Source organism: Cyanistes caeruleus, chromosome 1 (assembly GCF_971803275.1).
Source record: "Cyanistes caeruleus chromosome 1, bCyaCae1.hap1.1, whole genome shotgun sequence".
NCBI lineage: Eukaryota > Metazoa > Chordata > Aves > Passeriformes > Paridae > Cyanistes > Cyanistes caeruleus.
The window spans coordinates 69,292,180-69,317,688 of NC_141701.1; the positions used below are offsets into that span (position 1 = coordinate 69,292,180).

Consider the following 25,509-nt stretch of genomic DNA (forward strand, 5'->3'; position numbering starts at 1 on the left):
TTTGTTTTTTTTCTGTGGGGCATCCAGAAATCTCCTTTGAGAATAACAGATACATTTTTTCACATTCTGAGGAAGGATGCAATGAATCAGATTTTGCTGTAGGAAAAAGCTGTTTTTCAAAATGTGTCTTTTATTTCTACAACCTATTGTATCTTCTAGGTTGCTTCTCAGGTTTTTATAAGTTCCCTGAGAACATGAAAGCAGGATTTATTCAGGAGGAGAGGGAACACTTAACAGACTTTTTAATTTGTTCAAAATGTTGATTTAAAGTTAATTAATGACTGAGTTTATATGCCTTTTCAATTGCTCTGATTTAGATTTTCTTTTTGTGCACAGAGGCCTGAAATGTAAATGCTGCATGTTATTTTTAGAAGTGTCTTTGCCTTTGTTCATTAACTGAGTATGTCACGAGTGTTAGCTGTGATATTCTCCAGTCTTTGTGGCAGACTTGTTAGAATTTTCAGGCAATATGTGATATCTCTCAACAACATTTTGTGATATTGAATCTTTATTAAAGATGCTCTTTCTCTAGAACACTGTTCAAATGCCCAAGTTATGTAAGCCTTAAAGAAGGAAGCTAGTTTTTTGTATTAAAGTTTGGTTACTGGGTGCTGGAGTGCACATTTTACTGCTGTATGATCCCAAATCAAGAGGCTGAGGACTATTGAGACAGTTGGCATGGGGCAGTATTTTGATAAGGTCAAAGTGTAGCTGTGTGTCTCTCTTTGTTGATACAGATGAATAATTATTGATAAACCAATTAATAATGGAGATTATATTTGTTTTATTTGTTTCTGTGTTTCACATCAAATTCAGGTAGCAATTGCTTATTTTGGCTAGAAATACTTCATGGTAACTACAAAAATTTTCCATTAGGCTTTTAGTATCTATTTTTTGTCCTTTTTTCTCAGTCATTCTACCTGACATTTTAGTTAGAAACGGATTTATTTCATTTAGGATTATCTATGGATGTTGAGTGTTTATGGTTATCATGGGGTCTTTTTACTCTGTTCATGGAACCATATAGAAATATTTTATTTAGTCATACTCTTTGGCCAGAGAGTTGCCTGTTAGTCTGGGATGGTAAGACACTTGAATCTGGCTTTACATTTTTCACAGGTTAAGGTTGCTGGCACAGACAGATAATGATCATCAAGCTTGTCCAATAACAGAGAAAATGAGTGCATTTCAGTTCTTTGTCTAAGGAGCGTGCTGTAGTTCCTTTGTCTGAGCAGCAGCTGTGTGAAGTATTCTCAAGATAATTCACCAGAGACTGCAATGCTATCTGAAATGGGAAAGATCGTATAGAATAACTGTCTCTGTAGTAAGTCTGTTTCTTCTGTGTGGAGCAAAGAAACAGAGAAATTACTGAACAATACTGCTGAGTGCTGCTAATGCCACATACTGGGTTTCCACAAAGAAATTCAGAGAAAATAGGTGAAAGATGTAGTTGCTGTTTGGAAAGTGTAAGTGAAATAAAAAAAACCCCAAGCTTCCTTAGGTGGTTTATATGCTGGAAAAGTTACAACAAATATAATAGAGAATTTAACCAGTTTATATCTTTATAAAGATAGTGAATAGGGTAAATGTAGCTTTAGTAAAAAAGAAGCACTGCATTACAAGTCCCTTACAGTACTCTTGATGCTTTCAGCAAACAGATGGGTGTGATCTGCCTGATACAGTCTGTCTGGGTTTCCACAAAAAGCTTCCAAGTTCCCTCATCAAGAATTTCATAAGGAAACCAAGTCTAACTTTCATAATAAATAAGGTCATCTTACTCTTAAATAGCAGACACTAAAGAAAAGAAAAGAGAGATTGCAGGTTAGGACTAAATGATCTTCTCATCTAGTGGTGAAATGTTGCAGCAGCCTTGGAGTATTTGACCATCCCTGTTGATCACATTAAGAAGTGACCTGAAAAAAAACAATAAAGTGAGGAATGTTGTTGCTCCTACTTGAGTTATCTGGAAAGCAATGAATAAGACTGAGTACGAAGAGCAACAGATGAAAGACCTTAAGAGATGGAGAGTGCTGGGAGCACTTGCAGATGAAAATAGTTAAATTCAGTGTGGGGGAAGGGTGAAGCGGTATTCTTGAGAAAAGGCCACTCTGAATTTTCCCTAAGACCTTTTAAGATACTGATCTCTCTCTCAGCTGGCAATAACTGACTTGGAAGATCTTCGAATCAGAAGACATTTTTATTTGAAAAATGTCGTCTGAAAGTTCAATGCAATCAAAAAAGCAAATCAGATTCAGAGTATTTTAGGAGAGACAAAAAGGGTAGGAAGATAGCTTTATTATCACCCCTACATTGTGAGCTTTTTTATGCCATCTTAAATACTAAAACAGTATATTACAGAGTTATATATATAATAATAATATATTACAGTATATATATATATAATATTACTGTATATATATAAATATATATATACATAATAATTACATTAAGGATATTACAGAATAGGATGAGACTCATGGAAGGACATCAAGGGTGATCAAAGGTGTGGAGTAGTTTAGTACAGGGTCAGTGGTGCAACTTAACTAAACTATGATTCTTCATCTTGAAAAAGTGACTGAAGCCTATGGATAAGGATTTGGCTTTTCATCCAGCCATTACAGGAGCATTTGGAGCTAATAGGAAACAGGCAAACTCCCAAAGTCAAAGCATGTGGGTCTTCATTGAACTGGACCACCAAGGTTGTTATGGACACTAAAAGTCATGAGCCTAAGAGGAGTCTGAACAAATGCTGCAAGGAAGACAAATCCATTATGAATTCTGAAGGATAAATCACACCAGGAAGTCCCTAAAATGAAGATGGTTGTTGACCACAGAACTATTTGGAAGAAGGTAGTATTGAACATACCTTTCCTCTTCTGCTGTCCTGTAGGTACCTGCCACAGTCTGATAAAGAAGCCTGAGCAGAACCCTTGATCTAACACATGCAGCTATTTTTGGAGAATACTGAAGAGAGTCGTACCCAAGTAATTGTCTCATATGATCTGATGTCACTCCAGAAAAGTCACTGGCAACATTCACAATGACTTCACTAGGTCTTCTTATCAGTGGTAATTTGATGACCAGAAAAACATGTTTGTCATTAAATACAGAAACAGCTGCCTCTGATTGCTATTCTCATTCATCAGTCTCTTTTTTGTGCTCCTAAGTGTAAAACTGCGTTTGCAGAATGAAGCTAGAAGTTTTGCCAGTAAATCATAGGACCAATAAGAATTTTGCACCATAAACCCTAAAGCAAATTGCCTGGTATGCATTTTATGACTTCGTAGTGTAACTTCAGTATCAAAGAGCCCCACCGGACTCTGAGGGTTATATTTGCAGGCCCCTTGGTCTGCATCTCAAGATACTGAGACGTACTTATACAGCTCATATTGCAGGTGGCTGGGAGATGTATGGGTGATGTCCAGTGGACAGGACATATGCTTTCACTGATAAAATACAAAGCAGCATGAAAGATGTGATCCCTTTGCATTTCAAATCTGTATCAGATCCAGGTGCATGCCAGATATATTCTCTAGGTTGCAGGTCCTCTGAGGAAGGAACTATTAAGACACTTTTGCCTTGGGCAGTGACAGGGCTATTGTTTTACTCAGAAAAGGATGATATTTCTACCTTTCAGGAGATAGAAAGTCAATGTGTTTGGGTGTTCCCTCTGTCTACCTACTTTTGCTTGAAGGACCACACAATATTTTCTTTAGGAGTATGTAAGGGTGGAGCTTTTCCTAATGACTTTCACATAATAGCCTGGTCAAAAAAGCCAAGTACAAACTGTCGCCCTTCACAGACATAAAATTTTGTGATGACTTACATTATTTTTTATAGAAACAATTGTCTCTGTAGCCAATCATTTACATGAAAAGTTTTATATATTTCATATTTCCACTGGAACTGAACCTGGCTATTTCTATCCTATCCTAGTAGAGACCATTACCAAGGGTGTACAGAACCTTTAGTAGAAATTAGAAATTAGTAGAAACAAGAGTGAGTAACAAAAGAAATCTGTGGTTTTTAAAACGCCCTATACCACAGTAAATGACTAAGAAATTAAAACTCAGAAACTCATTTCCACTTTGAAGGTGTTTTGTTTATTTTTAAAGAGCTTTAAAAATGTCATTCAGTTCATTCTCAGAAAGAGAAATATCCAGACTTGTTCATGTCTTATAAAACAATAATCGGATGGCAAACATGAAGCCAGCAGACAGCACATCAGATAATGTTTGCTGTGCAGTTTGGATGCTTAATTTAGCTAACAGCTGCACTTTGGTTTGGCTAAATGATGCAGGCCCAAATTAAAAGAAAAGAGTAAAGTGCAATGATGGCTGAAGGCTTATCTTGCTATCATGTAAAGCATGAAATTTAGGAAGGCTAAAAAAAGCTGCTAGAGAAAGGGAGTAATTTATACTTCTTTTTATTATAGGAAAAACTCCAAATTTAATTCTGGTGTGTGCACACTTAAACACATTATTTCTTTTAAAGTAGTTATTAAAAACTACAGCTTAAATGATACATACCGGGTAGTGACTACTTGCTCAACATCTTCAAAGAGTATCAGAGTACAAGGTATGTTGTATTTACTACTGTATTACAGAATTTTCTTCTCTGTGCCTCTAAAGAAATTCTGTTGTTTCAGTCCAAATTTCTACCCATCCTCTTTATTGCTCCTAATGCTCAACTTCATGTTGCTGCACATTTATTTACTAGCACCATGTGTCTCATTAAAAAATAATAAAAAAAAGTGGCAGAAAACATTTTAATAATTTTAATCTTTAGGCAGCTCTCTTTTTAGGCAGTCAACTTGTTTTCCAGCAGCCTTTTTTGTCCCTCCTTTTCTTTCAACTTTTTTTTCCTGTAATTTTAAATAGACTAAGGTGTCACAGTGTGATGAATAATTTAAAAGGAATCTGAGATTTCTCAGTCAAGAAACAATTAACAACAATTGGTTATATTTTTTCCTGAAGCTTGGCTAGTTGAAACTAGATGGTAGTTCAGAATTTCAGTAGAGGTTTTTAAGAATGTACAGCCTCTCAGAAGTGCAGCTGGAGATGAGACTCATTTTGCAACACCCCTTTGAGAATATCTTTACTCAGATAATGTTCACAGTCAATTAATAGGTTTTGCACCAGAAGAATTTAAAATTTTGAGGTCTGCTGTAAAATTATGTCTTTTTACATTGTAAGAAGAATCCACTGTGTTGCTTTTTTGCAGTTTCAGAAATAGGGGTTTTGCAACTTTATCTGGGAAGTAGAAGCAATGTCAGTTCAGTGGTGATTTAAATTGTTTACCTGCTTTAAATGAAGGTTGGATTTTTGTGAAATGCTGAGTGCTTCACAGTTTGATTTGGATAGGCTGTTACTTTAGCGGGGCTGGAGAATGTAATTATAAAATTTTGTAAGCTTCCTCCATGGTCTCTTTTTTTGTTGTTTTTTTCAAAAATAGTCTAGTCCTGCACTATAACCTTTGTAGCTATAACTTCTGAATTGACATCAAAGCTGGAGTGATCTGGTGATGGTTAATATATGCAAGAACACAAGCAAGGTGAGGTTACAGTGTCTTTATATTACAATTTAACATACATAGCATAATAATCATGCAAAAATGCAAGATTTGTTTGGCAGGAGGACTTCCTTTTTTTTCAAGAAAACATATGTCTTGAGACTTGAATCCTTGAATTATGTGCAAGAAAAAATCTTGGAATAGTCTTTTTGCCAGCATCAATAGTGTTCTTGATCTTTCGGAATAATCCAGTTGCTTCTGGCTGTGAGTTCATGGTTCACCTGCCAACTGTTTCTAAACAGACTATACTACCTGCCTCGGGAATGATACCACAACTTACCATCTGGTGAGATCATGACAGCATCACTTGACCTCCACATGTGGTCTCTGTCAAGCACTTCATTGAAAACTGGCAAGGCATTAGGGCCAGAACATACTGTTCTATGCAGCCCTGAATTTTGGCTGGGTTGCAATGCTCAGTAAGTAAACTTCATCTGGCTTGCAAGTCTCAGACAAATAGAACAGGCTGATGTCATTGTAAGCTTTAACTCTCATTAAAGGAGAAAGTATGTGTCAAGTAATTATGAGGCTTTGTTGGGTGCAGTATTTAAGGGAAGTTAATAGACAAAGATTATTTTGAGCAGAGAGACTTCTGAAGAGCTGACATTCAATGAGTGATGAAAAATGACCTTAGCATTGTGCTTAATTTGGAAACTGGGTTTGCATCACTTTTCAGACTTTCCTTCTAACTCCACCTTACATAGAACCTCAATTAAAAAAGCAAAAAATTACAGAATATAAAAATTTACAAAGTAAATGTGTGCTGTGTCAATTGAGTTTAATTTTATGGCTTAATAGCGTAGTCATCGTTTAGCCAAATAAGAAAGTAAGGGAAAATATCAAAGGTATAATATAAAAAAAAATTGTTCTCTGCTACTGCAAGCTATTTTTCACAGAATTGTGGAATTCTTAGGGATGGAAGGGACATTTGGAGATCATCAAGTCCAACCCCCCTGCCCAGGCAGGGTCCCCTAGAGCAGGTTACACAGGAACACTTCCAGAGGGGTTCTGTCCCAGACAGGGAGACTCCACAAGCTCCCTGAGCAACCTGTTCCAGTGCTCTGCTACTCTCAAGGTAAAGAAACTCTTCCTCATGTTGAGGTGTAATTTCGTGTGTTTTTGTTTATGGCCATTGCTCCTCATCCTGTCACAGGGCAACACAGTAAAGAATCTGGCACCATCCTCTTTAAAGTTGCCATAGGTCACTTAGAGAAATAGGCACCCCATTTTGTTTGCAGTATGCCTGTCTTAATGAGAATATAATTTCTTACCTCCTGAGACCCAGCAGACAGCCCCTGAGCCCTGCTGACACTTCCAAGTGTGGCTAACAAGTGTGCCATGATAGGTTCCTCAAACAAGTTTTCATAGCAGAATCTATCTGTAATTTTAGATAATAAAATTTTACACTTGTCGGGGGTAGCTTGATGTGGAGCCATGTTATCCTATAGTCCAAGTAATATATTGACACTGTGGTACCAATTTGCTATTCTCCCCTCTTTGGAAACACAGGGGCTTTTGGCTAGCATTCATAAGTGCTGGAAAGAGCTAGGCTTGAGTGGGAATTTGAAGGGAGCAGTGGGAAGGCATGTTGAAAACAAGTTGACTGTTAAGGGTCCCTTCTAAAACAACCATTCTATGGACTTATCAAATCGGAAAGGAATCAGAAACTATCACTTGACATACTGCCTAAACCATGTTTCCCAGGCATTCTTTGTGCCTGTGGAAGGAGAAGGCTGATAGAAGGGGGTAGAACACTGGAAATCAGATATGTTTTTCTCTAAATTGAGAAGACTGCCAAGGTGATTGCCTAGGACTTAGTGTTAAGCATTACAAATTTAACTTGGCTATGTCTACAAAAGAAAATTCTAAGTCTAGAGGAAAATATAAAAGCTCCAGGGAAGAATGTCACTTATTGGAAGTAGAAAGAATACTCTTCTCCTTTCTCCTTGTCATATATTTGTGGGAATTCCCTTCCATGTTCTAGCCCTAATGGATTTTAGGCTACAGCACACCATTTTGTCAAAAAACTGAACAATGTGCCCATCATCCAGCCTATAATCCAGGATGTGAGACTGAGAAAGAAAAGATAATATATAAAATTATTGGACTAGTGCCTTTCCAAAAAGCAGTCACTTAAAAAGATGACATTGATCTTATCAAATTCATTGACAAAATTGTCAGAAGAAATATGAACTGCACTACTACTATGCATCTTACAGTCTTATTTATGATCATTTGTTCTGTTAATTGTAGAGTTCCAACCAAAAATGTGTGCACAAATATGAAATTAAAATCTGGAGGATGATTTTGCCTTTTTTGTTTAACTTCTCTAGAGGAGAAATGAATATCGGTAGCAAATCAGTTTGTGGTGGTTTTAGAACATGATTTTTAAGTGTTTGAGGGGGTTTTGTCGGTTCCCCCCCAAATGAAGACATAAATGAGGAGAATTACATTGTATTCTGAGAAACAGAGGAAGGTCAAATCTTTGCCAAGGCAAACATCCGCAGACTTGTGTAGTCTACATGTTTCAATGCATGTGAAAATATTTGGTGTTGTAGAGTGATTTCCTTGAGTGGAAATAATACTCTAGCTAAGAAATGAGATTTTGCAAAGAAGGAAATCACAGCTATCTTAGTAATTTAACATCTCAGGTTTGTTTATGGATAGTTTCCTGTCTGACACATTTAACTGAACAAGTTAAAGGGTTTAAAGATTAGAACGACATTAATTTTTAACTGTCCTTGACTGTGACATTTCACAAGGGTGTGTTCTATAAAAACAGTTGGAAAAATGAGCTTGCCCCTTCACCTTTTACTGGCTTTCTTGTGTTAACTGATTTAGCTTTCTGTCACCAATCAGCCAAGTATTCAAGGACACACTTGCCTTTTGTCTTCTTCATTTTGTGAATAAAATAGCACAAGAACATAGCAATTTCTGTAAAATCCAGTAATACTAAGCTTTTATCTGTTATTGAACAAAGATGTTTTTACAGCCAGAGTCTGATTCTTGATAATCAATATTAAATTTTGTTAGAAAATTCCGTTTAACACCAAAGTTATATAACAAAAAAATTAATCTGAAATTAAGCATTTTAGGCAAAATTATGCAAAATATTGTGATATTTGATTAAAATATTAGTGGTAGGGGTATTTTCAGAAGGCAGATGCAGTTTGCACTCTAGTTCTAAGACAGATTTCCCACAGTGCCTGACTGCTTCCAGCAGCAGGGCACAGCTGAGGCAGGCAGTACAGCTAGGATGCAGCCATCAGGAGAGACAGACACCTGCACAGTACAGGAAAGCATGGTGCAGAGTTTCAAAGTCAGGAGAAAGCCACCTAATGTTGCGTTGTGAGGACTGAAACATGGTTATCCTATTCCAAGAGTTGTTTGCTATCATTGTGGTCTTAAGTTGGCAGTAGCTTGGGAGTCTCCCATATAAATCTGTTCCCCAGGAGAGAGCTGTGTCTAGAGTTACATGTACTGTCATGTCTGGTCAGTCCAAATATCAGTCCTGCTATCCCTGCATACTTATTCATGTGGCTTACATAAAGCTAAGCTTTTTATTATTTATTTTATTTCCAGACTTGTGAGATCCAACGCATCAACATCATGGAATTAAAATGACCAATGCAGAGAAACTGTTTGCTAATTTCTAAAGTGTATTTATTTCTATGCATTTTACCAAAATTACAAGTTTCCTAAATAATATCCTCTTTAAATTTGTTTCAGTGTGCTAGATTTTTTATTATCTTTGTGTCTGTTGTTTTGGTAATATGATGTTCCATTGCATGGTATCCTAGTAAGTATTTTAAATAACCCACACAGATGCATTCTGCAATGTAAGGACATGCTTCTAGCAGACATCAGGCTGCTGTCTTTGAATGCAGTTTCTAATATACTTGTGTTTTAGTGCACTCATGTACCTGTGGATTAAACATTAATCTTTTAATCAAATGAATCAGGACAGTACCCAATAAGGAAAGGAGGTAGAGAAGTTCAGTGCTGAATAGACAATTTTATTCAATGTAGTTTACAGTGATCAGCATCATGGGTTGCTCATACACCCAGTTTTGAGAGCTCACTGAATTTTTCTTTGTCAATATAACCCAGTGAAGACTAATGATGGATGACCTGTCCAAGGAATATTAGGCACATGAATAAATGTTGTATAAGACACATTAATGTTCAGCTGGGACTTCTTGTGGTTTCTAGTGGTAGGCATGTTGAAGCATCTGTTGCCCTGTGAAAACGCAGAATCAGCTGGGCAGAATAACTTTTATATCATTAAGTTTAGTGGACAGATTTACGTCTCCATTCTGCAGCTGAAAGATTTATCTGTCTGATTTTCCTAGAATGCCTCCTCTTGGATCAAAACATTTTCTTCTCAACTGCTTTAAGTTATGTCATAGGAATATGTCTTTAAATCTAAACCCATAAATCTTACTAATGTACCAATCTACCACTTGTCTTGCATAGAATATTATAAAGGATTAGTGCAGTTATATCAAGAGTTTAAAGCAGATTAATGAAACATTTGTCTTTTTTCTTTAAAGCTTCTTGTAAAATGGCTCTTAATTATTTCAAGATTTCTTAAATTTTTTGTAAGGTTTGAGATGGTCCCAGACATAGTTTGGGATGATACTGTTATTTGTTCCGTTAAAGGTTAGTTCTATTTTTTTTTTCCCTTTGGATTGCATTTAAACATTTTTGAAATTCAAAAGGCATTCTTACCCCACACAATATTGTCACTAGGAGGTGTGTCAGAATCTGGCTTGCTTACATCAGTATGTGTCTAGTCAGTGTGGAATGATGGAACCACTTTGTAATGAGGGTGTACTGTGGTTGAATCCATGTGCCCTTTTTCCAATTAGTTTTCTTTACTTCTAATAATAATTTCTACAATCATTCACTGTTTCCATGAATAAGACAATTTGTATACAAATTAGTCAATTCCTCTATAAAATTATAAAACATTCTCATTTGTAGCACTGTATAAAAAGGAAAAAGATGCAAGAGAGTAGAAGGACTTTCTTCACACAGCTTATATCATATGCTATACAATTTTTTATTTGCATATGCTCAACAATCATCTGACATCCCTTAAAAGCAATCCTTGTTCCAAACATCATTCTATTGCTGATATATCTATATTATCTGTAGCTGTGTTGTTTGAGCAGGAAGAAAACTGCTTTAAGGAGAATTTTGTTAAATATGAAGACTAGAAAATTCTTGGGGTTTCAAGATTTTTCCTTTTCTATGGCAAAATGATAGAAGCGATAGTAAAAGGAAAATTCAGTTGCCATAAGACAAATGTTTCTCACAATGTTTATAAAAATATTGGAAAGATTGGTTTGGATTTTGAAACACAAACTATGCAAATTAATGGTACGCTTTCTGGCTTACAGAAGGAGGCTCAGTTTTGGAAGCCATAAACCTGCAGTGAATTTGGGCCTAGTTGAGTCTGTGGATGAAAGAGAGTTGGCATTTACCAGATGACTTAGTACTTCTATAAATAAATGTTTCTGTTAGAAAGTTTAAAAGGGAAGGGCTGACAAATACAAAACCAATGTCTAGTCTGTAAGTAGAGGACAGGCAAAGCAAAGGAGTGGAGCTCACACTGGAAATTGATCTGAGAATCTCCTTGTCTTTGAATGCTTGATGAATTTTCAGTAGTGATGACTTTTGTTTCCTTGGGCCTCCTTTAATATTTTCTATTATTTCATATTCATTGCAACCTGACCCAAAAAAAAGACTAGACTTTTCCTCCTGAGGAAACTTAAACTCAATTTACACGTGCATTCTTAACAGATTGTTTGCAAGTAGGGTGACTGTGAAATGCTACTGATTGAAAATTTCAAACATTGGCCTTGTAGAATCCTTTTCCACACAATTTTGTTGAGTAACATCCCCATGATGTTGTTGTTATGCTCTAAATATATTCTCTAATCTTATCCAGAGCCCTCAAATTTTGGTAAGTATGTTGAGCTTTCACAGTAGGAAAATACATTCAACACATTGCTCAGATATTTTGTCTGCAATATTGGAAGTATTTTTCAAAGAGCATGTGAGCTCTGAGTGTGATGGGTTTTGGTTTTGTTTTGTTTTGTTTTTTTAATTTATTATTGTACATGGTTTCATCAGTAGGGGAAGAGAAATTACAGTATTTTTTTAGATTTGGGTAATTTTTGACTTCTTTTATTCATCTCTAGCTGAGTTCACGGTATGAATTATAGTCAGAACTTAACACCTTTTCAAATTATGTATTTGTTATAAAAGGAGCTGATCTAATAATTCCTTGTTAATAAATATAGGTGAAGCACAAGACTAAGCTAAGACTAGAAAATATTCTGTTAGACTCAGAGGGGCTTGTGTAACAAAGTTTCAATGGGAATTTACTCCAAATAATGTTGTTAAGGCTTGATTTCTTTATAAAAGAAGCAGCCAGCCATAACAAATTATTTTTGAGTTCTATTGGTTTTGTATGTACAATTGGAAGAAAGAAACAGAATGTTCTTTGTGTTTTTTCCATTTATGTTTAGTCGCATAGGTTTACTGAAATTCGGATTAAAGAAAAGATACTTTTAACAATTTTTTGACCTTCCTCTTGAACTAGACACTTCTTATATACATTGTAGCATGACTGGTTTTAAACAAGCTTTTCATCTTCTTTATGGTGTTTGTGAAGAATACTGCACTTAGCTGACAGTATAATAAAAGCATTTTTGTGTGCGCATTTCACCAAACTTTCATTATTGCAGTCTGCACTTGCTATTTCCTATCCTCTTCTTTAACTGTAGCAGCATGATCATCCATACATTTATCTAATGTTCCTCAGAAGATTTGATAAGTAAGAATACATAGAGCTGAAAAGGATAAACTGAGTTCTAACAAGGATCCTTTCTTCCTAGGAATGCAGTTAGGTGTCTTTGTGGGATTTGACTATACCAAGCTAACATCCTTCACTCATCTGGTAGTTGGAGAAGTGTGATTAGTGATCTGTGTAATTTTAAATGGGAAGACACATTTCCTTACTTTCTGCCTTGGTTCACAAGATTTCCTAGCTTTCTCTTTTAAATCACCAGTCCAACTATTTTTTATCCTAAACTAAAATGACCTTTCTGTCTGGAGAGGGAAGAGTGAAGTTGGAAGCTGCAAAATGCCATTAAAGAGCTGCAAAAGTCAAGCTCGTGAAGTGTTGGGAAAGTTCAGATGGTGCCTTGATTTAAGCTCTCCATACCTACTGAATTTTGCAGTCTTTGTAGTAATCAAAATCCCCACTTTGATAATTTTCTTTTTTTTTTTTTTCTATAAGGTAATATCCTGAAGAATCAAGATGCAGTGTTAAGTGCCTACATGTTGTTAGTTATTTAAAGTGCAGGGGAGAAGAATGGGATTTTTTTTTCAAAGTATTTGCCAATTTCTTCAATAGACAAGAATGCAGAATTAGATGGCTGTCCTTGGTGTAATTCCCCTTGGAACCAAAGCCTGATGAGTCTGTTTCACTGAACAGGGTTTCCCATGTTCAGCTCAGTAGTGGGCATAAGTCCAATGTTTTTCAAATTCTGTGAAATTTGGTGACCAAAATTTAAGTCCACAAAACTGCAAATTACTCCTAATATTATTGCTCATTTACTATGCCTAACTTTGTCTAGATTAACCTCACTGTCTTTAGTCATGCACTATATCTGGTAGAAATTTAGTATAAATGCTGTCATAATCCATAATAACAGGAATTAGGACCAGGACAGTTTTCTTTCCCACTTTGTTTGGTGTGAAGGTGCAGCTCATCCTGGTTGCTGTGCTGTGTCCAATGTAGTTACTACCAAATTTCTCCCATGCAGAATGCAGGTTCATCAAGGGGTGGAGAGTATCCGATTGTCATGTGCCATAGTGGTTAAAGCATAATCTTCAAAGGTGGGAACAAAAGGGTTCCTTTTTTAAAATATAGGACCCTCCTGAGTGCTTTTAAAAAGGAAGGCTAAGTGAAGGAGACGCTTTTCATATCCTAGTCTTTGTAAAATTCATTTAGTCTCAGATTTTTTTACTCAACGTAAGAAAGGAAAGCTGTAAATGAGTGTCTTTCCTCTGAATTCTGGGGTAGATTTAAGCAGTGTGAAGCTACTATTTGTTTAATGAAATCTCCCACAACAATTGTATTTTAAGGATCCATTAATCCTCTGGATTAAAGGAAATATTATGAATATGATTGTTGTAAATTTTATTTTTATTTGTTAAGCCTTTGAAATAGTAGAAAACCTATAATCTCTATATTACATACAGTAGTGTTGGGACAGACAGAGCAGTTAAATCAAAGAAGTGAAGACTTTGGAGGAATGTCAGCAGTATGTCATATGTGGGCAGCCAACATTACTCTCTGCCTTAGCAAAGCCTGGTACAGACTAGTGTTGTCAGTACCTTTCAAATATAAAAATTCCACAGATTTTCCTATATGATTTTATTGTTATTGTTTTTCTAGAAAAAGGAAGTAGACCTAAGTTCCAGCAAGCTACAGAAAATTCTATGCAACCCAATGAAACTCAAGTCATTTGTATTTTCATATTTTTAAAAGTAGCATAAACAGTAATGAAGTCTGGACATATCAGCATGTTGCAATTATTGGAAGCCAAGCTGTTACAGATCTTCAGAAGCATGTCTGTGAAGTCCAGTAGGCATGAATAGGGTACAGTGTGATCTCATATCATTATGCAAGCAAACAGTCAATTCTGATTCTTCTCTCAGAAGTCCTTAGACAAGAATTTGAGAGGAAAATAAAAGAAATGAGAAAGCATTTATTCACTCTACATGCCAATTGGGGTATTTAACCATAACTTAAGGTTTGACAAAACAAATGGAAAAGGAAAATCATATTACAGCTCAAGCTTAACAACACACGTAGTGTCGTACTCTGCTTTGCTGAGTGTTGGGCTCTCTAGTTCTCTTTTTTCCAAAACCATCAAATGCCTATCAGACTGGTATTTTGCTGTGAGTGTCTGCAGTTCTTGTCTCTTTCCTTTTCTGAGTGTAATGTTACTGTAATACTTTAATCTCTGGTTGTCACTATAAATGCTCATTATAAATATACTGTGCTGAGAAATTAGGTCATATGGCAAACACTTTTTTTTTGGTTATTGAAAATTTACAACATCAACAAAATATGTGTTTTTACTGCGCTTATTTTTCAATTTTGTTAGATATCAGAAGGAGTATCCCTGAATGATTTAAGGAAAAAGAAGAGGCGTGCCCCTCTTCCACCAGCTGTGTCTGCTCCACCCACTCCCACCATGCCAAACAGGACAGAAGACAGGGAAGACAAGAGGAAGAGCACAATGGGTGAGAGGCGTTCTTTTCTCCTGAATGACCCTATTCATGTGCTTTCAATGCTCACTGTTTGAAGTTGCCTTAATTCTGTTATGCTGTGAGTTTGGAAACTTTTGTAACTTGGGGGAAAAAACTACATTTCTCTGCAGAATGAAAGTCTGGAAATAAGTGATTGTATATTACCTTTTTTTTTTTTTTTTTTTTTAATGGCACCGTTCAGAGTACCACAGGGTAGTAAAATGTAGATAACCCTCATCAGATTATTTGAATATTTGGCACCTTATATACAGAAGCACTAGCCCTGTGCCTATTCTGTATCTTGGAGGTCATGATTGGTTTGCTAGTAAATAGAAATATAAAAATAGTAAATGGAGATGCTAATAAATGGAGATAGGCCAATACTGAATGCACCTGAAGCCATGAAGTTCTGCTAGAACCAAAGTACAGTCAACTTGGTTTAGTGTTTCCTCATGTTTCTGAAGCCTGAAAAAATTTTATTTTCATATAGTCCTCCATCAGTTTGACATCAACTGTCCATATAAAATAATTTAAATTTTATTAAATTTTGTCCTCACTTTTATTATAAATCAGTATCTGATGCGTCTTTAGCTAATCAGTAGAAGAAAAGAACTGATGCTCTCAAAGGAATGCCATACGTACCTACACTCAACAAAAGAAACTGTAGCTTCAGCTGCATGTGGCACCACATTTACTCGCACAGGAAAACTGAGCAACATTCTCCCAGACCTCTGTTGTTGTCTGCCAGGTAGCTTGTTGAGATTGGTGAGAGCTTTGCCTGGGTGAGGACACCAGGATTATGCTTCTGGCAAGCAAAGTGATTTTATAATGGGTCAAATTATGAGCTAATGACCCTGCATATTGGAACTCATTTTTCAGTACATTAAGAGAATCATTCTTCAAGTACCATAATGCACTCAGTGCACTTCAGTTCATGCCTTTGACCTCATGTTTCATAAAATGCCTAAGACATACAGATATGACATTCAGTTATACATAATTGCTTACATTAAAAATGCCTCACAGTTTAGAATGAAACCTCTTGGCTTTGCACCAACATTTATTTTCAGTAAATGCGTCACATTTAATGCCTCAGCATTTATGTAGCAGCAGGAGTCCATTATCATGTGACATATTTGACTCCATTGACATCTCTTATTTAAACTCTCTAAGGGCAGGGTTATTGCTGGGCCATATAACACAGGAGTTTTCAGAAAACTGGCTTACTTTTAATCAGTACAGATGTCACACTCTACTGCTTCTCATGCTTTGCCCTACTATTGGTCACTTTTTGATGACATTTGGTGCTTTAACTTTTTATAAGTGTTCCTTTTTTGTATTGGTGGTCAAATTTTACAGATGAGATATAGCAGAGCAGAGCTACTTCTTAGTCTATTCAGCACTGTGTACATAAGTGCTTGAGGGCCAGACTCTGCTCATGTAGGATTCCGTAGTATCGTTTGCTTTAATGGAGCCTTATTATTTTACACTGACAAAGAACTCGTCCCACAGAAGCCCTGTCTTCAGTGCTTTTTGTTTTCTGCTACTTTCTTGAATGAATGTGTTCATTAACAAGAAAAAAATGTTACAGCCAGAGAGGGTTGGTAAAACAGCCTCTCTTCGGGGCCCTTGCAAGAAAACAATGAGAAAGCACAGATGGCTCTGAAAGCATGAGAGAAAAGCTGTGAAAAAAGCAAGACTGTAGTGAGGGGAAAAACGTGCTGCAATAAATAGTCAGCCACATGATGGAAAAAGTATTAAAGATACCTGTGTGGCTTACAAGTTAGCCATGTGAATCAAAGCAAGTGATCCAGTTTCTCAAACTGGCAAATTCCCCATAGTATTCAATACTGAATAATTTATTGTGACACCAAAATATTGTGCCAAATTTCCTTAAAGCAGTAAAAAAGGGCTTGCACATTTGCCAGCATTAAATTGAATCTCTGGAAGATGCTCCTCCAGAAGCTAGTGACTCCTAAATTAAAAATCATAATGGCTGAATCATTTTTTGTCCCCCTTGGTGCTGCTGCCCTTCTCAGCAACCCCAAAGCTTAAGCCGGAGAGTGTAGGCATGGATGGGACCAAACATCTGTCTCTGCCAGCATCCATCTTCAGCAATGACCACAGCATATGCTTCAGGCAGGGTATGAAAGCAGAATGGGCAGGTAGTCATGGTTCCTCAGTGCACTTTCAACCTCTAAGGACATTCCAAATAACAGTAGCTCAAGTTCTGTACACTGCAAACTGTCATTTTAACATTGAAAGTGGTTCACAGAGTACAGTGCAAAGACACATGTATTTATTTAGTTATTGCACATAGTGTTGAAACAATCCCCCAGACAAAGTTACGGGCATTTCTTTGATAGCTTCAAACACTATTTTGCAAAAAACAACCTTAATCATCTGCTTCTCTACAATGTCAAAATAATGAAATTGGCTCAAAAAGAAGAAAACAAAAGCCTGTAAGATAGTGACAAAATAGTGACCTACCTCATTTACCTCTTTTTCTCAGGAAAAGCCAGGAAGTAGTCATGTAAAGTATCTCAGAGATCAACAAATTCAGGCAGTTTAACACTGCAGAAGATACAATAAAACACATTTTTCATATTTTCTTACACAGCATTTTTCAATTCTTTTTATTTTGCCTAACTGTTTTTTCTCCATTCTTATGCCTGCCAAAACCGGTGATTTTGTTAGTACATGTATGTGCTGGGCTCAATTCTGGTCCCACTTCTGTTGGTTTAAAACCCACTTTTTCCATCTCTGCTAATTATTTGGATGTAAATAAGAACAGAATTAGATCCCGAAAGGCTCTGGATGTGGGTAAGGGAAAATCAATGTGTTTTTAAACAATGAGCAGAGCAATCATTATCTTGCAATGAAGTAACAAGTCAATTGATCCCCCTGTAGGTGATGGACGGCAGGTGCCACAAAAGCCTCCTAGGGGCACCACTCGTGGTCCCCCCCAGTTAGTGATCCCCCCACCCCCACCTTACCCTCCTCCTGGCAGTGACATTGTGGATCCAACAGTGTGTTACAGAGAAGCAGATGTTACAGCACCAACAGAGCTGGTACCTAAACGTATGTTTGAAAATGTATTTGCATTTCCATTCTTTGGATGATTGCTCTCAGGGGTAGCTTTTCCAGACTTTCCTCTCTGCTCTTTAAACATACGTGTGTGTTTTTCCCCCTTTTTCCAGCCTGTTGTCTTTCAAAATGTCCAATGCAGTATAACTAATTAATACAAAATAAAACACTTGTTTAGAGAGAGTTTTGCATGTGATACCTAGTCATTGTACAGAAGGCAGCGTTTTCAAATAACCATCAAGCTTTGTTGCTTTGTTCAACTTTAAAAAAAGAAAAAATCTGTGGTCTTGTATTAATTCCCCAAGTTTCTTTTTCTGTGCTAACAAATTTTTTGCCTCCCCAGAGATGAGTTCTTTTGAAAGTCAATGGGTCTATCAATCTAGGTTAAAAACTGCAGTGTCTTCCTTAGGAAAATAAAACCAATTACAGGAGCTGTATATTGTTAAGGGCCTTCCTGTCCTAATGGGTACCTCCTTCTTGGCATCTCTGGGTAGTCCTTTGTGTGTTCTTCACCTTGGGGCATAACAGTAATCAGACAAAGAAGTACAATATTTTTCACATCCCCGTGTACTTGTGAAAAACATGTTTCATGCTGCTTTTTCATGCTTATCCATTGACTGCCTTTAAATCTTTGTACACAATCCAAGTCTTTGATCATGTATTATGTTCCCTGTGGGCTTGCCCTGCACACCCATGTAGAGCTGGTAAAAGCAGCAAAGCTCTGCACATTATGACATCTCATGGATGCACTTCCTTTGAAGACTAGGAGGGTGTCTCCTAACTATAGGATAGACAACTGTCTCTATTGGCTACTAATTTGACAGAAGGTCTCTTTCCAGGACCTTATGTTTACCAAAAGTATTCTGGAGGTTGCAGTTACTCTGATACATTAATGTGAATGTGTTTGCTGGTGATCACCAGCCAAATCTAAAGCACTATTTTTCAAATCTTTTCAAATCTGCCTGTATCTGCTGAGAAGAAAAAAATTAATAAGTTTTATTGGAGCTAATGATGGAAATTAAGGAGATCATACTAGCAGAAAACCTGAATCTTATTGAGGATTAATGCTAAGACTTCTTTACCAGCATATGCACAGACATTGTATCATACTTAAAATCTTCATTTTATTCAAGATACCATCAGCTTGCCTACAATGTTTTCATTATTAAAAATCCATTGTGGCCTTCTTTGCATTAATATTTCTGCTTCATTTGCATTTCTATCACTGTTATTTTGCAATGCTTTCCTGATCTACCTTGCTGATCAAATACCCTTTAATCAATGCAACCCTCATGTAATCAGTGTGATCATTTGCTCTTAAACAAACACAGTATCTCAGCCAAAAGGATTTGATTAAGCTTGTACATAGAAACATAACATGAGTTTTTATTGTCCTCAATTTACTGAGAGCAAGAGCTTAGTGGATATTTATTTTAGACTTAAAGCATCAGTGTAGGAGAGAGACAAGTTTTAGCTCTGTAATTATGCTGTGTCCTATGTAGATAAACATAAGTGTGTGGATTTTCACAGGACAAGTGTGTGTTGATGTACCCATGAGAGACAGCAGCACATAGGACAGAAGCTAATTACATTGCCTAATGCCATTCTAAAAGGTGCTTAGATACTATAGCAATTGAGCTGTGTAAGAACAACATTTTGCAATGATGTGTTATATTGCCTGAGAATGCCTCAAGCAGTTCAAATAAGATTTGGGCGGTAGATTGAAAGAACAACAAAATTTTCAATCTTCCTAACTCTAACCTCAGTAAATGTGTTTTCTCATAGAATAAGGTGGGGAGGAGGATAAACTGGTGATGGCAGCTGTTGATAAAAGGCATGGAGTTTTTTAAAATCACTCTCAAAGCAGCTTTCTCTGATAACAACTGTGGTCTTCCTTTGCTGAGTGGGTGACTGTCAACAGCAGTATGTGTCCCACAAGAAAAAAATTCCACTTAGAAGTTAAAATTCTGTGATCCTGTGGAGTTAAAATTCTCACTCCTTATGATCTGCCACTGTTTTTTTCTTTGAAGCTTTTGAAACTTTCTGTGACGTTTCCTGCCTTCCTTCCTGCCTGCCTTCCTGCCTGCCTTCCTGCCTTCCTTCCTGCCTGCCTTCCTGCCTGCCTTCCTGCCTGCCTTCTTGTCTGCCTTCCTTCTTTCCTTCCTTCTTTCCTTCCTTCTTTCCTTCCTTCTTTCCTTCCTGCCTGCCTTCCTGCCTGCCTGCCTTCCTGCCTGCATTCCTACCTTCTGTCTCCTTGTGCTCTGGGAGACACAAGTTTAGGGATTTTCATATTGTAGAGAGTGGTGACAATCACTTTTCATTGAGTTTTCCAAATTTATGTGGAGTCTAAGTAATTCATGTGTGTGTATATATAAATATATTTGTATGTATATATACTTGAGCTTTTCTGTATCAAATTGTAAGAGTCTCTTCCACAAGTAAGGGTACAAAATTTCCTCACAGTTTTTGCTCTTAAATATTTTTTTTTTCTGATTACATGATGTTTTCTCTACCATTTAGTCTGGTAGAACCTTAACTGCATGTTGTGTGCATTTAAATTGATGTGTTTATGGGATCCTTTCTTCTTCCTTATCTTACTAATCGGATTGTTCACAGCCTGATTCTAAGATTGATTGTACTTTGGGAATGCAGAGATGGAGATTGTTGGATGGTGTTTGGTTGTCACATTGCTTGTGAAGTTCCAAATGTGTGAGTTGATGGTAAACTCTGTGCTACTTACTGGAGGTAAAGAAATCTTTCGCATAGTGAAAGACTGCTCCACCTAGACAAGCAACTGAAACATGCTGCCTTGAAATGTCAGCCAGCTCATTAGAGTAAACCCAGTATTCCTGTGAAACACCTCATTAGCCCTTTATTTGGCTAGTTATGAACTGTCATTAAGATATGCAGTAAGAAATTAAAAGCTCTATGGGAAAGAATATACAATTCCCCTTACTGCAGAGTGAGATCCTGAAGTTAAGTTTTTCACTCTGGCATTGGATAGAGTACTCATGAATTCAGGGCTCACACTGGGTAAGGGCTTGACAACTGATTGATTTGTAAATTTCAGAAAGTGGTCTGTCTTTGAAGAAATTAAATCATGGTTTGAACCTGTCCTTGTTTTTAACTAGAGATCAAAATAATCAAACGTCACTTAATTCAAAGTTTTTTAAGGGGTGAAGGAGTGGGTATACTATTTAATTTTCTGTAGATAGCATGTGTACTACTGTTTGATGAATAAAACCAGGTTAATCTTAAGGTATTATGAGAACAGAAAAGAGCCTTGTCCCTCTAATTTTTATTTTTTTTCATTATATCGCTGATATATGGATAGGTAATACAAGCCAGTTGACAAAGGCAATGACAGTTTCACAAAGAGTTCAGTCCTATTTCTTCAGCCACCATACATATGTATATAGTCTTTCACAGGGCTAGATTCTAAGAGATGGGTTTTGTTAGCTTGAAGCAAAAATGGGTAGAAACACAGAGGAAGCTTCACTCTCTTACACGTGGCTCTAAGTCAACTGAGAACTGAGGGCTACTGTGCAGGGAGTTTTGCTGGCTTGTCATGGTACACTGCTTCATAAGGTATGTGTCAAGTGACCCAGCCCTTTCTTTCTCAGAGGTGGTCTTTAAAGCAGAATGCCTGCAGGTGTGGCTTAGGAGGCTTTTATTGCCACCACTACTCTTACTCATTCAGGCAATCTGAGGCTAAAGAATGAAGTTGAATCTCCAATGTCATCTATCTTGCTCCTTCTGGAGAATTAAAGTTCAGGCCAAGTAAAGCAGAATTCATAGACATACTGACATATCAGTAAGTATTGTGCTGTTAGGATTGAGTTAGTTTATACATGAACCCAGGTAATTTGTCTCAGAGCATCTGCAGGATTCCAAATTTTAACACATGTGCCCATGCACCTACACCTCCTTTGGGCATTTGATTCTTTTATGTTACCAAGCATGCTAGCCATTCTGCTGACTGACCTACACAATACTTATAATTTTATTTTTTTACTCTCTTCCCCTGACAGTTTACTGTTGTGCATCATTTCCTTCATACTCCAAGCGTGTCTGACAGACCTTACCTCTTCCTATGACCTTCATACTTCTGAGCCTCCTGTTGCCTCTGCTATCCTGATTCTTCTGTTGCCTTCCTTCCTCCCCTGCTGGAAAGAAAAACAACTTTTTTTTTGACTGAGATTTTGGCTTCTTTTCTTTTTTAACTTGCACATTCTCTATTCTCACATTCTCACATTAATCTCTCACATTACTATTGATTATTTCTGGCTGTGGTTCATACTCATTTGTGAAATGTATGCTCCAGAACTGAATGGTGTGTTACATAAATCTATATATCAGCCTCAGAAAGATTATCTGTCGTTCTTTTCAAAAAGATTCTCTTTATTTTGAGCCATTGTTCAATTTGATTTGGTGTTGCAGAGGAGTGTGTTCTTGGGACAGGGTATGTTACTTTCCATATTGTTTAAGGTTTTAATGAAAAGTTTCTAAAAACTTTTCTTTTTTTCTTTCTGTTACTCTAGGTATAAAATTTTGTATTCTCTATCTGTTCTATTTTCCTTTTATTACATCTGTTTTGTTCCTTTGGAGCAAAACTAGAACTGGGCATGGCCTAATCAAGTTGAAGTGCAAGATTATTTCTGTATCTTGGCAATCAATCAAGCTGTCAAGAAAAAAGAAACAGGATCTATAAGGGCTTAAAAGGAATACCAAGAACCAATACCAAGTGCGCTGATTCATATTCTTTACTTCTGCTTTCATCCTGATACTTAATATGAATAATTTTGTCTGGATGCTGGAGACATGGTGTAGAAATCCAGGTGTGTTCTATTTCTGTAACAAAAGATGCAAACACTGTTTGCTCAAGATACGTCTTGTTCCACAAGTCTCCTTTTCTCACTTGTACTAGGAATAGTCAGTGAGTTCTAACTAAAATATCATATATAGGTTTGTACTTAGCAAAAACATCTTTGTGCTAAAGGAAGTTCTTCATGAGAACAGCCCATAAGACATATATTTTTAATAATCCTGAACTACAAACACAGGGTTTATGAGTTGTAATGATGCACACACCCAGAACTATTCTGACCTCACATGTACTGTGCTTTAAAACGTTCATGTTATTTAAATGAGTGACTTGCAATACATAACTCTAATTTAAATGATGAAAAATTATTGTCTTGCCCTCAAGCAAATAATCATGTTAATCTTGACTCCTTTCCAGGTAGGCAAAATGGAGTGTAAGAAAGAAAAGCATTCCTACAGATAATATAAAATGTGACTAAAATGCTGTTTGACAGTTTCTAATACAAATATGACATGTAGGAAGTGATTCTTTAGAAAGTAAACTTAGTACCCTAAGGGTCTTCTAATAAAAGTGGAGTGGATTTGAACTCTCTGAGTTGCCAGGTACTTTGTAATATCTTCTTAAGGCAGGACAATAGTTTAATTGTAACTCTTTGCTAAAAAAACCCAAAAACCTACATAAAGTAGTTGTTCATAATGTGAAGATTTAGAACCTAATTTACCCATTCTCATTACTCTATTTGCATCCTCCGCTCCACAGACTTAAATGGCTCTTGGAGTCCTAAGTAGTGTTAAAATAATGAAGTGGTAAAACGAAGTGTTTTATATTGAGCACAAGGTACTGTGTATGATCTAAGCAGTTCTTTCCATTTACACAATTTTCACTTAAAGGTGGCATAAGTTTTCAACAAAATCACATTTTTAATGAAAAAAATCTCCTTGCTTTGAAAGGATACAGCTATGGCCCCTCTTCACATAGCTGGCATGTTTCCTACAAATAGCAGTGACTTTTCAGGTAACCTCCTCACATTCTTAAAAGCTGTAGGTGAAATCTCAAAAAGTTCATTATTTACACTTAATTTGCCTTATTAAAATGCAAAATTTACCTCTAAAATACATTCTGGGGAATGAACAGTTTTTGTGAAATTCCTAGGTTAAATATTTTAAAGACCAGCTTAAGCTAGCCAGCTCTGCCTTTCAGGATTTAGAAAGGATCATTGCTTATGTTCACTCATATTTGTTTATTATGATTTCAGAAGTTACAGATACATATATACTATTAAACTGAACTTACAAAAAAAAATATAGAGGAAAGATTTCTGTGTCTTTACAAGAAATCATCCTAGTTATAAGAAATTATACTATGACATTAGTTTGAAACCCCCCAGTACTGTATATGGTGTCAGAAAAATCTTTCAGTGACACTCATGAAATCCAGATCTGTTGAGTGGAATTGCACAGATATTCTGTCTCAGAACAGTTACTTCATAATACAGTGTATGCACAGAGGGGTTTAAGCGAAGTGTGATTGAAGGGCTGGGAACTTACTGGTTCATGGACATAGCTCAGTCCTGAGGTCCTGCTGCGAAGTTCCTGTTTGTTCCAAGCTTCAGCTCAGGATTTGTAAGGGCTCTTCAACTTGGCTTCTGAAAGAGAATGAGTTTTTCTGTTATTTTCAATAACAGGAAGGCGTTTCAGCTTAGGTCTCAGATGGAGTCTTAGGTCAGCAGTGATATGAAAGGCCATTAGCTTGGTTTTACTCCTTTTATTTTAACCTTGGAGACTTTGGAAGTGCAGTGAGAATAACGTGGAGATGTTAACAACAAATTGACCACTATAATAATTTTTTTACTAGAATGCTATTTACCAGAGTTAGTAAGAAACACATTTAATATACGCAGGGTTTATCTGTACTACCAAACATCCTTGTTCAAATGCTGATCTTCTTGTTAAGATATCTGTGGTGAAAATCAAATAAGCAATCAAAAAAATGGAAAATATCATTGAGCCCTTTATAGAGAACAAATATATACCTAGACAACTTATAAATCAAAACAAATTCCTGTCTTACAACTCCACTCTCAGTGACATTCAGTGCTCTTAGGTATGTATGATTTATGACTAAACCTATTCTTATGAATGATCTCAACCCATACGAAATCCATTGAATTAGAAACAGATTAAGCTTCGCGGTGCACAGGATTTTACTGACATGCTTTTGTACTTCTGACCACCAGAGGGAGCCGGTGTTGTCCTAGAGTCACAGTAGAACAAGAAAGAGTAACACTTAACACTGATAGACCCCACACTTGCATAAAGTTTTCAAGTTTTTAGTTTTTAAAGTAGTTTTTTTTCTGCAACTAAAAAGAAAAAATAATTTTGCTTCTGATTTTTTTAGATCAGTTTCATTGCAAATATGAAAATGAAGAAAAAATTATATTTTCAGGTGATGCCACTGTGATGGCATCTTCCAGATACAAGCTCAAATTTTTTGCTCTAAGCTTTCTCAAAATACGGTGGCATATTGAGTTGGCTATTATATTGCATAGATATTGCCTCTGTATCTATAGCAGCTGTGTCCAAAGTGTGCTAATTAGTACAAATGGTTGGTGTAGGTTCATAAAGCATGCATAAGTGCATAGAAGTAGGTCAGGTCTAGTGCCAGTATAGAAAGACTGTGTTCCACTAGGT

General features: G+C 36.5%; 1 protein-coding gene and 1 long non-coding RNA gene across 33 annotated transcripts in view; one reads left to right on the plus strand and one right to left on the minus strand.

The window, feature by feature from the left end:
• LOC111925377 (uncharacterized) lies at positions 1-24,466 on the minus strand. Of its 3 annotated transcripts, XR_015289216.1 has the most exons (5): positions 24,367-24,466; positions 22,736-22,845; positions 22,080-22,160; positions 17,398-17,481; positions 14,103-14,315 (listed from the first exon to the last, which is right to left on the minus strand). It is a non-coding gene; the product is annotated as an uncharacterized LOC111925377 (long non-coding RNA). The 3 variants fall into 3 exon arrangements; XR_015289211.1 differs by lacking the exons at positions 14,103-14,315; positions 22,736-22,845 and adding an exon at positions 1-1,913; XR_015289215.1 differs by lacking the exon at positions 22,736-22,845.
• COBL (cordon-bleu WH2 repeat protein) overlaps positions 1-25,509 on the plus strand; it is a 153,790-nt gene that overhangs the window by 87,523 nt on the left and 40,758 nt on the right. For 18 of the 30 annotated variants that reach the window (XM_086897441.1, XM_086897432.1, XM_086897374.1 and 15 more), the window contains 2 exons: positions 14,763-14,901; positions 17,818-17,988. In XM_086897441.1, coding sequence (XP_086753567.1) covers positions 14,763-14,901; positions 17,818-17,988 — 310 coding nt within the window. The remainder of the gene's footprint in view (positions 1-14,762; positions 14,902-17,817; positions 17,989-25,509) is intronic. The other 12 variants (XM_086897538.1, XM_086897567.1, XM_086897574.1 and 9 more) reach the window with 1 other exon arrangement.